Below are 11,697 nucleotides of genomic sequence, written 5' to 3'. Positions count from 1 at the left end.
CTCTGTGTTTATATGTGACTAAGCCGGGAGTTGGGCGTGGCAGGGCACACGCATGACTCGGTCCCTTGGAAGAGGAAATCCAGGCGCCAGCCAGCACCAGGAAGCCTCCATCCTCAGTCCTCCCTGCCCCCACGCCCACCTTTCAAAGACTCCAGACATTAGTCCACACTCAGCCATTTTATTAAAGTCAGGGAGCTTCATCAGGAATGCAGAGGGGAGAAGATGGGAGATGCCCCACCCTCCTCTCTCAGCTACCCTTCTCCAACAACTCATCTGCAGCCCAGGCCCCCTGGGCTGACCCTAGGAGGTGGGGCTGGCGTCAGGCAGACTGCACTGCATAAATATTCGGAGGCCACAGCCTGAATCAGCAGCGTCAAGGGACCACGGAGACGGGATTTGGGGCAGAAAAAGGTGGCTCCAAGGGTACCTCTTCCCAGGCTTGCTCTGAGTCGGAGGGTGACCCCACGCCAGAGAGAGGGGCCCCTGGGGTCTGGGGCTGCGGCCAGCCCTATCCAGCGAGTCTGGCAGGTTGCTCCGGGTGGTTGGGGGAGGAGCCGGGCCGGGCGCCGCCGCCTTGCCAGTTCCGGGGGCACAGGGCGAGGTCAGGTGCTGTTGCCCTGCTCCTGCTCAAAGAGCAGCATGGCCAGCTGCGTGCGGGAGCCGAGGCTCTCGAGCGCGCTCTGGCGGCAGCGGTGGTAGAGGTCCTCGCTCAGCCGTGCACTGCACGTCTGCGCCCGATAGCGCTGCAGCAGCGCCGGCTCCACAGCCCGCAGCACGTGCAGGCTGGAGAAACGCAGGAACAGCTCGTACACATCCAGGCTCTCCATCAGCTCCTCCTCCTGGTCCGAGGACGCTGCCAGCCGTGCTCGGGCCGCCACGTAGTCGGAATTGTAGAAGCAGGCCTCGGTGGCCGCCTGGCGATCAAAACGGCCTGTATCGCGGCCCAGTTCGGGGGGGCCTGGGCCCTGGGGTGGGGCCACGGCAGGGTGGAAGGCCTGGAAGTGCATGGGAAAGAAGGCCTGCCAGCCAGAGATGGCATGCATGCGGCAGCGGTTCAGGAAGTCAGGAGTGAGCACCGTGTCTGGCCCGGCCAGCAGGAACAGCGTGTCCAGTGGGTGCTTCTTGGAGAGGAGATCCATGAGGCGCAGCGGGGAGGGTGCGGCTGTCTGCACGCTGAGCCAGGGCACCCGGGCACCAGGGAAACGCCGCTCCAGTTCTGCCACATGGGCCTTGACGGGGGCAAAGACATCGGCGTGGGCCGCCCGCTGGGCCTGTCGGGGCTCATATAATAGCAGCAGGGTCAGGGCTGCGGCAGCATCACCAGGCTCCAGCGCCGCCGTGGCAAAGGCCTCCAGGAAGGCAGGGGCCAGGTCACGCTCGGCTGCGGCCAGTGGGAGTAACACAGTGAGACGCGAGGCCTCCGTGACATAGGGCACGGGCAAGATCTCCACGCGGCTCAGTGGCCGTAGCAGCTGCACCCGGCGGGTGAGGGGCCGGCGGCCCCCCTGGGGGGTCAGTGCCTCCAGCTGCAAGTCCAGCGTGTACTCCATCCCCCGGGCAGGATCAAAGCGTCGGTAGCCGTTAACCAGTTGCTGTTTCTGGAGCCGCAGGGCCGGGTGGTATCGGCGGTTGAGCTCCTCCAGGGCTGCCCCCAGAACGTCAGCCACATCGGCCCGGTCAGCCCCACGCAGCGGGCAGCGGGGGGAGCCATCAGCGCAGGAGAAAGCATGTTGCTCTGTGAAATAGTCCCAGCGCAGCACCTCAAAGCGGGAGGCAGGGCGAGACGGTGCTGGAATGCCCACTGGCCAGGCGGCTGCCCGCTCCCCATCTGCTGCCAGGCGGCTGGTGTTCTGGATCTCCCACTGGGTTGGAGAAAGAGGCCATGAGCCAGGCGCGGACCACGGGGGCCAGCACGCAGCAGGGAGGCTGGGCAGGAGCACGTGGCACTTAGCACAAGTCCCCAGTCCCTTGCCAACCTCAGCCCACTCAATGCTCCCACCTGTCCTTTCCCCAGATGGGAGGCAGCCCAAGAATTAAATTGGAGAGGCTCCTCAGAAAAGGTAGAAGCAGACAGGGACCAGAAAGCAGAGATGCTCTGATTCTTGTGCTAATTTTTTTTATTTTCCTGGGATCTCTGAGACCTCTTAGGAAACTCCACTCTCCCCTCCTCACCCCCTACCCCCTACCCTCCACACCCCCCTACTAACTCCCTACCCGCCAGACTCCCTACCCCTCACCCCCAGCCCAGACCATACCTGTAACTCCTGGATCTCCTGGTATGTGCGTTCCAGTTCAGCTCGAGCAAAAGCCTTGTGCAGCTGGTACACGTGCACAGGGTCACGGACAGGGTGAGCAGTCAGGGCACTACGGAAACGAGGATCGCCCTCCTGCACGGGCTCCCCAGGGCTCAGCTCCAGGTAGCTATAGTGGACCCCCTGGGGAGAGGAAGGGCAGTGGGAAGTATGAAGGGACAGTGCCCCACCCCCCCAATAGTGTGTGTCTCATCTCTCCATCCTATGACCTGTTGTGGACTTAGGGTCAGAATTCTCTGGGTGTTGGCCTACCTTGACCAGTTGTGAGCTTGTGTGACCTTGGGTAAGCCTCTGCCCGCTCATCTGTGAAACAGGCGTGTGTCCTATCTCAGAACTGTCCAGGGGCTCAAATAAAATAATAATGGCCAATACCAAACACCTACTATGTGCAAGCCTCCCTTATTTTTTCTAATCCTTATAACAAGCCTGAGAAATACTTATTTCCATTGGTATGGATGAGGACGCTCAGGACATTCAGTAACTTACCCAAGGTCACAGGGATAGAAAATGACAGAACTGCAGAGAAACCCAGGCCTATATCTCCAACCACCCTCTCTGCCTCTCAGGGGGATGCGCACACGCCCAGATGGGAGGCACCAGTGGGGTGGCTTCTCTTCTTACCTCGTGGTCGCCAGTGCAGCCCACCCCGGTGGCATCAAGGATGCAGCGGCCCAGCCACTCATCCGGGCGCGCACTGACGATGTCATTGCGGCAGGCTTCCAGGTGGGGGCGCAGCTGCTGCAGCAGTGTGCGCGACAGCAGCACCCCAAACCCCCCGTGGCAGTAGCGGCCTGGGGCAGGCTCTCCACCGATGAAGTCCTGGGGCCGGCCCAGATAGAGGTGGGCAGCGGCTGCCAGGCTGAGACGGCCGACTAGGCGAGCCAGTCCGTGTGCCTCGGTGTAGGTGGCATCGGGTACTAGGAAGAACCAGTCGAAGTCGTCGCCGTGCTGTTCCAGCAGGTGGCGCAGTGCCAGGTGCAGGTGCCCAATGGGCCGCTCCTCGCCTAGCGTCACCACGGCCATACCTGGTGGTGCCCGGCGGCCCCTCGAGCCTGTCAGGAACACCACACGCTCCAGCCTGTGCCCCAGCGTGCGGTTCACGGCCACGCCCAGCGTAGGCAACGTGGCCTGTGAGGTCAGCACCGCCACGAGCAACTTCTGCCTGATGCCCAGCTCCGTGCTGATGTAGCGAGTCCTGGGGGTGGGGGAAAGATGGCACAAGGTTATCAAAAACACAAGTAGGCCAGGCAGAGGGTAGCATACGTAGGCTTCAGCAGGTCATGTCCTCGTTGGGCCTATTTCCTCGTTTATGATAGAATAACTCTGTTCCAGGGGTCATGAGGATTTAAGGGAATTGTTGACCCTACCTACCCAAGTGCTTTTAAAAGGGAGATAGTATTATCCATGCAGATATGAGAGATATATTATGGGTCTGATTCTCCGTTTTGTTATTTAGTAGTTGAGTCTTTGAGCGAGTTATTTAACCCACCTAAACCTTGGGTAGCCTCATCTGTAAAATGGGATGATTGTATCTCTTTAAACACTTAGCCAAATTCTTGGCACACAGATACTCCACACATCATGTACATACTTATTTCTAAATAATATGCCATTATACCACAAATACATCACAGAAACGATGGAAAGGGGTAGATGACACTGAGGCATAGTGAATGTGTTTGGGGGGGCTCAGGGGTTCCAGAAATTTACCTTCCATAATACGGAAGGTAAGCTGAAGAACTGGAATTTGAACTCAGTGTTACTTAGGAGAAATTATTTCAACTCATAGGCAGAGGCATTAATGGGATGGATACATCACCCTTTCCCCACAAACCTCTCTCTTTCCCAGGTGCCCACCCAGGAACAGGAGATACAGGCAAATCCTTGTTGTTGTTTAGTCAGTAAGTCACATCTGACACTTTATGACCCCCTGTAACCCACCAGGCTCTTCTGTCCATGGGATTTCCCAGGCAAGAATACTGGAGTGGATTGCCATTGCCTTCTCTAGGGGATCTTCCTGACCCAGGGATCAAATCCAGGTCTCCTGCATTGGCAGGCGAATTCTCTTACTGATGAGCTACCAGGGAAGCCCCCATAGGTAAATCCTAGTTCTCTCTTTTCTCTTTCCCTCTCTCAATGCACCCACTTTATATACTACTCATTTCTCTAAACCTAACACCCAGTCAGTGAGCTCTGAAGACCTTTGAGGGTCCAGGGAGTCAAGCAGGTTTAGGTCAGAGGCGAGTGAGTTCTGCCCAGGTCTGGATGGGGCCTCCAAACCTTCCCAGGGAGCAGGGCCATCGGAAATGATCGGTGCCCAAAGACTTCCTGGCTTATTAGACCCTTCCTTCCGGGGCCTGACCCAGCCCCAGGCGGCCTCCGCTGCGCACCCATCCCAGCCGGTTCCCAGGGGGTGGGGCTGGCGGGTCCAATCCCTACCTGACGGCCTTTTTGGCGGCCTGGCCAGGCTGTGCAGGGTGGTAGGGCAAGACACGCGGCTCCCAGTTCTCCCCGGCGCCTGCACCGGCCCCAGGCCTCTCGCGCTCCGCTCCGGGCTGCACCGAGTTGGGCCGGCGCGCCGCATTGGTGTTGCCGCGCGGAGGCAGCTCAGAATCTCCGGGCTGGGGCGGCCCTGGGCCGCAAGGCTCCTCCACCCAGGTGACGCTGAGTAGGCTCAGAGTGAAGCCCAGAGAGATACCCACGGCCACGGGCCCCGCGGGCCTCAGCACCGACAACAGCAGCGATGCCCGCATGGCGCCCGGACCGCGGGCCCCCAGCCCTGGAGCAGCCCCAGAGCAGCAAAAGGAGGCTTCGAGGGGGCGGGACCGGGGAGGGGGCGGATCCGGAGGTCCTGAGCCAAGCGGGCGGGTCCCCTCCCTCCCCGCCGAGCAAGGCCAGCCGCCGGAGCGGAATCCCCTGCGCCGCGTTCCTGTGCCCCTCCAGCTGCCGCTCGGTACCGCGTAGGGTCCCGGCGCTGGGCGCGGGAGCCTCCGCCGAGGCCGCCGCTGTCCGACGTGTCACTGGAAGGGCCCCGCCCCCGGGGTGGGGTCTCGGTCTCCAGCTACCGGAGAGGGAGGAGATGGGGGAGGTTAAAGGGGAAGGACCCCCGGAAGTGCCCCCTCCTCAGTGCGGGAGAGGCAGACGTCGGGGGCGGAGTCCCCTACCTCCCCCCCGGCGTGGTTGGTGCGTCCCGTGTGACGTCAGAAGCAGCCCGCCCCTGCCTGGATGGTGCGCCCTGAGTGACGTAAGGAGCAGAGGCCGGAGCTGTCCATCAGCACCAAAGGCCGCGGGCGGGCTCAGGGCATGGGGCCGCGGCTCTGGGGCAGCCCGAGCCCCTGTTCCTGCTTCTTTCCCTTCCCCAGGCCCAACCTAAGTCCCCGGACGTCGCGGGACTGGAGTGCCAGCCGGTGTTGGAGGCGGAGCGGCGTCGCCGCCGCGCAGGGACCGGTCCCTCTGGCCCAGCAGCCCCTTTCCCCTCACCGCGGACTTTTACCGGACCCCAGTCAGCTGGAGGCTCTGGCGCCTGGCGACCGCGGCCCCTCCGGTCCCTGCACAGCCTCTTTCGCTCAGAAGCTCAGGTCGCCTCCAGCCCAGGTAGATCTTGGATAATCCCAGATTTAGCCGCCCACAGACCAGTGTCCTGGCTGCCTTCTCACCGGCAGCACACTGCCCTCATCTCCCCCCAACTCAGTCCCCCTTTTAACTTCTTCATCCCAGCTCCCTCTAGCCAGGCACTCTTTCCCTCTTTTGTCTTTTGTCCCTTACTTCAGGGATGCTTCCAGAGCTGTGTAATGTGGGCACCACTCCTTTGTCCACTGTATCTTTGCCTAGTTCTCCACTCCCATCTCACCCTCATCCTGGTGGAGACCCAGGACTCCTCCTTGACCCCCAACTTCCTCTCTGTCAGGCTGACGTGGGAGGGTGACTCCCTTCTGTTCCCAGCACTATGCCGGGCACTGTGGCAACACTTCGGTTCCAGCTACTGCCCCCAGAGCCAGATGATGCCTTCTGGGGAGCACCCTGTGAACAGCCCCTGGAGCGCAGGTACGAGGCACTGCCGGCCCTCGTTTGCATCATGTGCTGTCTATTTGGAGTCGTCTACTGCTTCTTCGGTAAGACCCCATCTCATTCCTCACTTGCCCGCCCCCCCACCCCCCGCTGGTTCCCCAAATTATTTTTCTGAGGCACCTCAAACCTTCTTTGGAACTTTACCATGAACTATCTTTCTTTTCTCTTTTTTCATCCCTTACATGTTTGTAGATAATTTACACTCCAAATCCTAGAGAACACAGATTTTGAATTAGGCATGCTTGGATTTGAATGTGGTTCTGCACTTTACTAATTACGATGCCTTGGGCACATTAACCTTTCTAAGCCTCAGTTTTCTCATCTGAACAGTGGAAACAATGATATTTGTCTCACATGAGGTTGTTGTGAAAATTAATAAGCACTCAATAAATAATAGTTATTGTGGTGAAGATGTGTTTGGGTCACTATGCTAGGGAGGCTCCGAAAACATTTAGAAGGGTGAGTTAACATGGTCCCTTACCACAGGGTATAATGTCTAATGAGGGAGAGACTTCTGCCACATTCATACCTACAATACATATTAGAGGGAGCTAAATGGTGATCACATACATGGGGATATGTGTAAAAGGAAAGCTCCAGTAATCAGTGCTACTGTGAATGGTTGTCCAGGACACAAGGGAGTTCGGTTGGATAGGCAAGTGGGGGCTGAAATCCAGACCATGCTCTACTTGCCAAACTCTAGAGCTTGGTGCGAGGCTGCTTTGCCTAGAGGAAGGCACAACTTTTTCTAATTTGCACCAAAGTGCCAGATGGTCTAGTGGAGTAGGTGCCCAGTGACTCTACAGCAAGAAGTACAGAACTTCAGATAGGGAAGTGAGGTTTATTGGCTGAGCATCCAGGGAAAGCCTCCAGGCAGAGCATTACAGCCTCCAGGCTGGATGAAGTGCAAAGGAAGCTTCGAGGTCTGAGTTCCAGGTTGGGCAGAAATAGGGCAGGACTTATGTTCTGCAGCCTTTACACCTCCCCCTAGAATGGCTGGGTAGTAGGCAGGCATGGAAGCCAGATGGTCCCTCTCCTTCCACCTCCAAACTCTGGGCTGAACAATTGCAGAGTGGGCAGGAAGAAGAGCCCTTCTATAGGTTCAGGACACATTCTGGGTCTCCAAGGAGTTTGTGTCACCTCACCCCCTCCACTATTTATACCAATCCCTCTACAGTTGCTCAATGCAGCCTGCCAATCCCTCTCCTGGTCTTCCCTGCCCTGTGGCTCTTGGAGGTGCCCACTCTTAGGCTCTTGGACCCTTTGAGCCATTGTGCCTGCCCTACTCCTTTTCCTGATCCTAGAACCTCCAGGACTCCAGGGCTTCCTCTCATTCCTAGCACTGATTCTCCTTTTTATAACCTTTCTCTTTGGCTCTCCCTGACCATTTGACCCCCATCTCTGACTTCCATCTTCTCAGCTTTTCAGGGTCCCTCACACTTCCAGGTACCCTTACTGGGCCTAATGGCTCTTTAACCTACATTTTTCTGAAACTCCACACCACTATTTGCCCTATAATCCTCTTTAACTCCCTATGGCTCCTTGTGAGCCCTATTGACGCCCCCCACCAAGCTATCTCATTACCTTCCATCCATCTGACTCTATTACTCCTAACACAGGGGAATCCCTACGACCCCATTGTCTGTTTGCCCCCACTATGATCTCAATGATTACATTTTTCTGGTTCCAATATTATTACCCTTTCTCAAAAACCCTTTAATACGCTCAATGATACCACATCTGTCAATTCCCTTGACCTGAAAAGACTTCATTTTTCTGAACCTGTGTGACCTTGTCTCTCATGTTCTTTCTGACTACCAAATACCTCATCTCTCTGAATAATCCCACCCTAAGGACTCCAGGGATTTTGTTGGTCATCTATCTGTGACCCCAGTGACCTCTCTCCCTGACCTCTATGATCCCAAAGACCCCAGTGACCCTGTAACTGATACAATGATCTATCTCTATCTCAAAAACCCAACATTCCTTTTAATGACTGTCTGTTTCCCACAGACTCCCAATGACCTACCTCTCTGACCTTCTTTGACCCCAGTGGTCCCTTCACTGTTGCCCTCAGGACCCCAGGGACCCCCAATTCTCTGAGCTTAGTGTCCTGCCTCTGGTTCCCCTGTGATTCCTTGTTCTCAACCCCTCTGACCTCCTACCTCCAGCCCTGTGACCTTGTTTTGGCCTCTCACTAGCCCCTGTTTCCCTCCAGGTTACCGTTGCTTCAAGGCAGTACTCTTTCTCACCGGGTTGCTGTTTGGCTCGGTGGTCATCTTCCTGCTGTGCTACCGAGAGCGGGTGCTGGAGACGCAGCTGAGTGCCGGGGCAAGCGCAGGCATCGCGCTGGGCATTGGGCTGCTCTGCGGGCTGGTGGCCATGCTGGTGCGCAGCGTGGGCCTCTTCCTGGTGGGCCTGCTGCTTGGCCTTCTGCTTGCCGCTGCTGCCCTGCTGGGCTCCGCACCCTACTACCAGCCGGGCTCTGTCTGGGGCCCCCTGGGGCTGCTGCTGGGGGGCGGCCTGCTCTGCGCCCTGCTCACTCTGCGCTGGCCCCGCCCACTCACCACCCTGGCCACCGCGGTGACCGGTGCCGCACTCATCGCCACAGCTGCTGACTACTTTGCCGAGCTGCTGCTGTTGGCGCGCTATGCGGTGGAGCGTCTGCGGGCTGCCCCCGTACCCCCGCTCTGCTGGCGGAGCTGGGCCTTGCTGGCACTGTGGCCCCTGCTCAGCCTCATGGGCATTCTGGTGCAGTGGCGGGTGACGGCCGAGCGGGATTCCCACACGGAAGGTGAGAGGGTACAGGCCAGGGTGGGCATGACAGAGATGGGTGGTTGGGTGGGGGGTCTAAGCTGTTGTGGATGGGGGACGGAGCTGTAGGCACCAGCAGCAGAAGGCCTCAGTTGAGTTACAGAGAGCAGACTGGCTCAGGGTCTGGGAGAGTAGGACCTCAGTGCCACTGTCCATGCCACAACAACAGATGGAACAGCGGCTCTGTGCCAAGCCCCTTCCAGACATCTGGGGATGCAACAGAGACAAAAACGGAAAATGCCCCCATCCTTCCAGGGTTACATTCAGGGTGAGGGAGACAGACAACAGACAGGCAGACTAACGAGATAATTCCCATTGTGTGGACTGATATGAAAGAGGTGTGCAGGGTAATGTGACATATGGACGGGGTGGCCAAGGAGGGGTGTCACATGGAAGAGGTGACATTTAAGCAGAGACCTCAAGGATAAGGGACCAGCCATGCAAAGACCTAGAGAAGAGGGAAGAGCAAGGGCGAGGGCCTGAGAGGGAACGAGCTTGGCCTGGTGAGGAGGTGGGGCGGGAGTTAGGGGGTGAGGGGGGCAACTATGTGGCCACAGTGGGCCATGATGAGGACTCCGGATTTTATTAGAGGGCTGGTGCGATGCCATTGGAAGTTTAGCAGGAAGGATATAAACTAATTATTTTCTGGCTGCTGAGTGCAGAAAGCATCAGGGAAGGCAGGTGTAGAAAGGAAGCCAGTGGGGAGGCAGCTTAGTTGTCCAGTTTAGAGATGATGATGGCCAATCTAGGTGAGTCACCTATGGCTCCAGATAAGGAGAGAGGTAGGGTAGCAGCCTGGAAGAGGTACCTAGAGCCTAGGAATCTCCCCTAAAGGCCTTTGGAAGAAAAGACCTGTGGGAGGCCCTATCTGGCAAGTGGGAGACCAGGAGAGTAAAGGAGGAGAGGTTTCAGACCAGGGGAATCTGGGGGCCTGGAGTCCCCAGGTAGGAAGGGGTGGGGACACTTGGGCGAGATGAGGTACATGGGCCTCTGAGAGCCTGCTCTTCCCCACCCTTCGCAGTGGTCATCAGCCGGCAGCGCCGACGTGTGCAGCTGATGCGGATTCGGCAGCAAGAAGAACGCAAGGAGAAGCGGCGCAAAAAGAGACCCCCAAGGGCTCTCCCTAGAGGCTCTCGGGCTCCTCCGAGGCCTGGGCCCCCTGACCCTGCTTATCGGCGTAGGCCAGTGCCCATCAAGCGCTTCAATGGAGATATCCTCTCCCCGGTGAGCACCCCGAGCCCTTCCCTCCAGCCGGAGTGGGGAGAAGAGGGTGTTGGACTCTGTCCAAGCAGGACTGGGCCTTCCCCAGGGCTGGTCACCGCCTAGAAGGCCTAGGGCTTGTCCACCACTTAGGGGCCTGATGGGTGGGGGAGAGGTGTCCTGAGTGTGGATTTTAATGAGGCATGGTACAGGGAAGGGTCTCAGGGCCGTGGACTCGGGGTGGTGAGGTCCCAGGCTGGCAGAGGACCGGGATGGGTCCCAGGCTTGTGACGGCGCGGGCTGAGGCCGTCTGCCTGGGTAGCTTTCAGGGCAGGGGTCTGCAGTGGCACTCTCACACCTGTTTCTCCTCTCCCACAGAGTTACATCCAGAGCTTCCGGGATCGGCAGACCGGGAGCTCTCTGAGCTCCTTCATGGCCTCGCCCACAGATGCGGACTATGAGTACGGGTCCCGGGGCCCGCTGACGGCCTGCTCTGGGCCTCCCGTGCGGGTATAGCAGTCCAGCTGCTCCTGCCCGCCTACACTCATCGGTCACCAGCTCTGCCGGTTCGGGGAGGCCTGCTGGGCCAAGGCTCAGCCACCTGGCCTTGTGCCCTTTGGCCGTTCCTTTCCCCACCCTGGAGAGGGATGGCTTGGCCACCAGATGGGAGGACCTGGCTCAGGCTTGGCCTGGCCCGAGGGGAGAGCCCCCTCACAAGCTCCCCGGGAGCTCCTGAGGGACGCGAGTGTGAGCCCCGCTGGGCTGTGCTCAGGGTTGTGTGTGTCGCCTGTGTGTGCGCGTGTGGAGGGGTGGGCTTGGAGGGGACCCTGGGACCCTTGCCTTAGATTTCTGATTGGCAGGGCTTCTCCAAGGGTGGCCCCACCTCCTCACCCACTGCTGGGGTCCCATGGGCCACTCTCCTGCATGTCTAAGTGGAGGAAGTCTGCCTTCCTCCCCCATCACCTCCACCTCTCAGCCAGACTCATCTAAGCTTCTTGTCCTTGTCCATGGGGCAGACTGCAGTGGTCCTCACTCTGGTCTCCTGTCCTCTGCAAGTCACCAGCCTGAGGGGAGTGGCAGGGGATGGAGTGGGGGGTGCTGCTCGGGGCTGGGTCTGGGAAGGAGGCTTGGAGGAGGGGGCTTAAGTGCGCGGTGCATGTCCGGTGTCTGTCATGCCACCCTGGACACCTCATGCTTCTGTCTCCTCCCACCCCACCCTGTTTTACATCTTTTATAAATGTGCCAAACTGTGCGGCTTCTGCCAGGAGTGGTGGTCTTTGGTGGCTAGCACTTCTAGGGGCCA

At 58.6% G+C, this 11,697-nt stretch overlaps 2 protein-coding genes across 2 annotated transcripts; one reads left to right on the top strand and one right to left on the bottom strand.

The window, feature by feature from the left end:
* Positions 1 to 162: 162 nt before the first annotated feature.
* Positions 163 to 5,354, bottom strand: CHPF (chondroitin polymerizing factor). Its single transcript, XM_043444722.1, has 4 exons — positions 4,752 to 5,354; positions 2,934 to 3,507; positions 2,256 to 2,435; positions 163 to 1,862 (listed from the first exon to the last, which is right to left on the bottom strand). Exons 1-4 carry the CDS (start codon positions 5,063 to 5,065, stop codon positions 603 to 605), a joined length of 2,328 nt encoding a protein of 775 aa, XP_043300657.1. The 5' UTR covers positions 5,066 to 5,354; the 3' UTR covers positions 163 to 602.
* Positions 5,355 to 5,424: 70 nt separating this feature from the next.
* On the top strand, positions 5,425 to 11,646 carry TMEM198 (transmembrane protein 198). The gene is made up of 6 exons (XM_043444723.1): positions 5,425 to 5,556; positions 5,675 to 5,906; positions 6,220 to 6,424; positions 8,599 to 9,174; positions 10,216 to 10,418; positions 10,773 to 11,646. Exons 3-6 carry the CDS (start codon positions 6,259 to 6,261, stop codon positions 10,908 to 10,910), a joined length of 1,083 nt encoding a protein of 360 aa, XP_043300658.1. The 5' UTR covers positions 5,425 to 5,556; positions 5,675 to 5,906; positions 6,220 to 6,258; the 3' UTR covers positions 10,911 to 11,646.
* Positions 11,647 to 11,697: the final 51 nt, after the last annotated feature.

The sequence above is a fragment of the Cervus canadensis genome, chromosome 24, assembly GCF_019320065.1.
Source record: "Cervus canadensis isolate Bull #8, Minnesota chromosome 24, ASM1932006v1, whole genome shotgun sequence".
Taxonomy (NCBI): domain Eukaryota; kingdom Metazoa; phylum Chordata; class Mammalia; order Artiodactyla; family Cervidae; genus Cervus; species Cervus canadensis.
The sequence above is the reverse complement of the archived record's forward strand: the minus strand, read 5'-3'. Positions and strand labels throughout refer to the sequence as shown.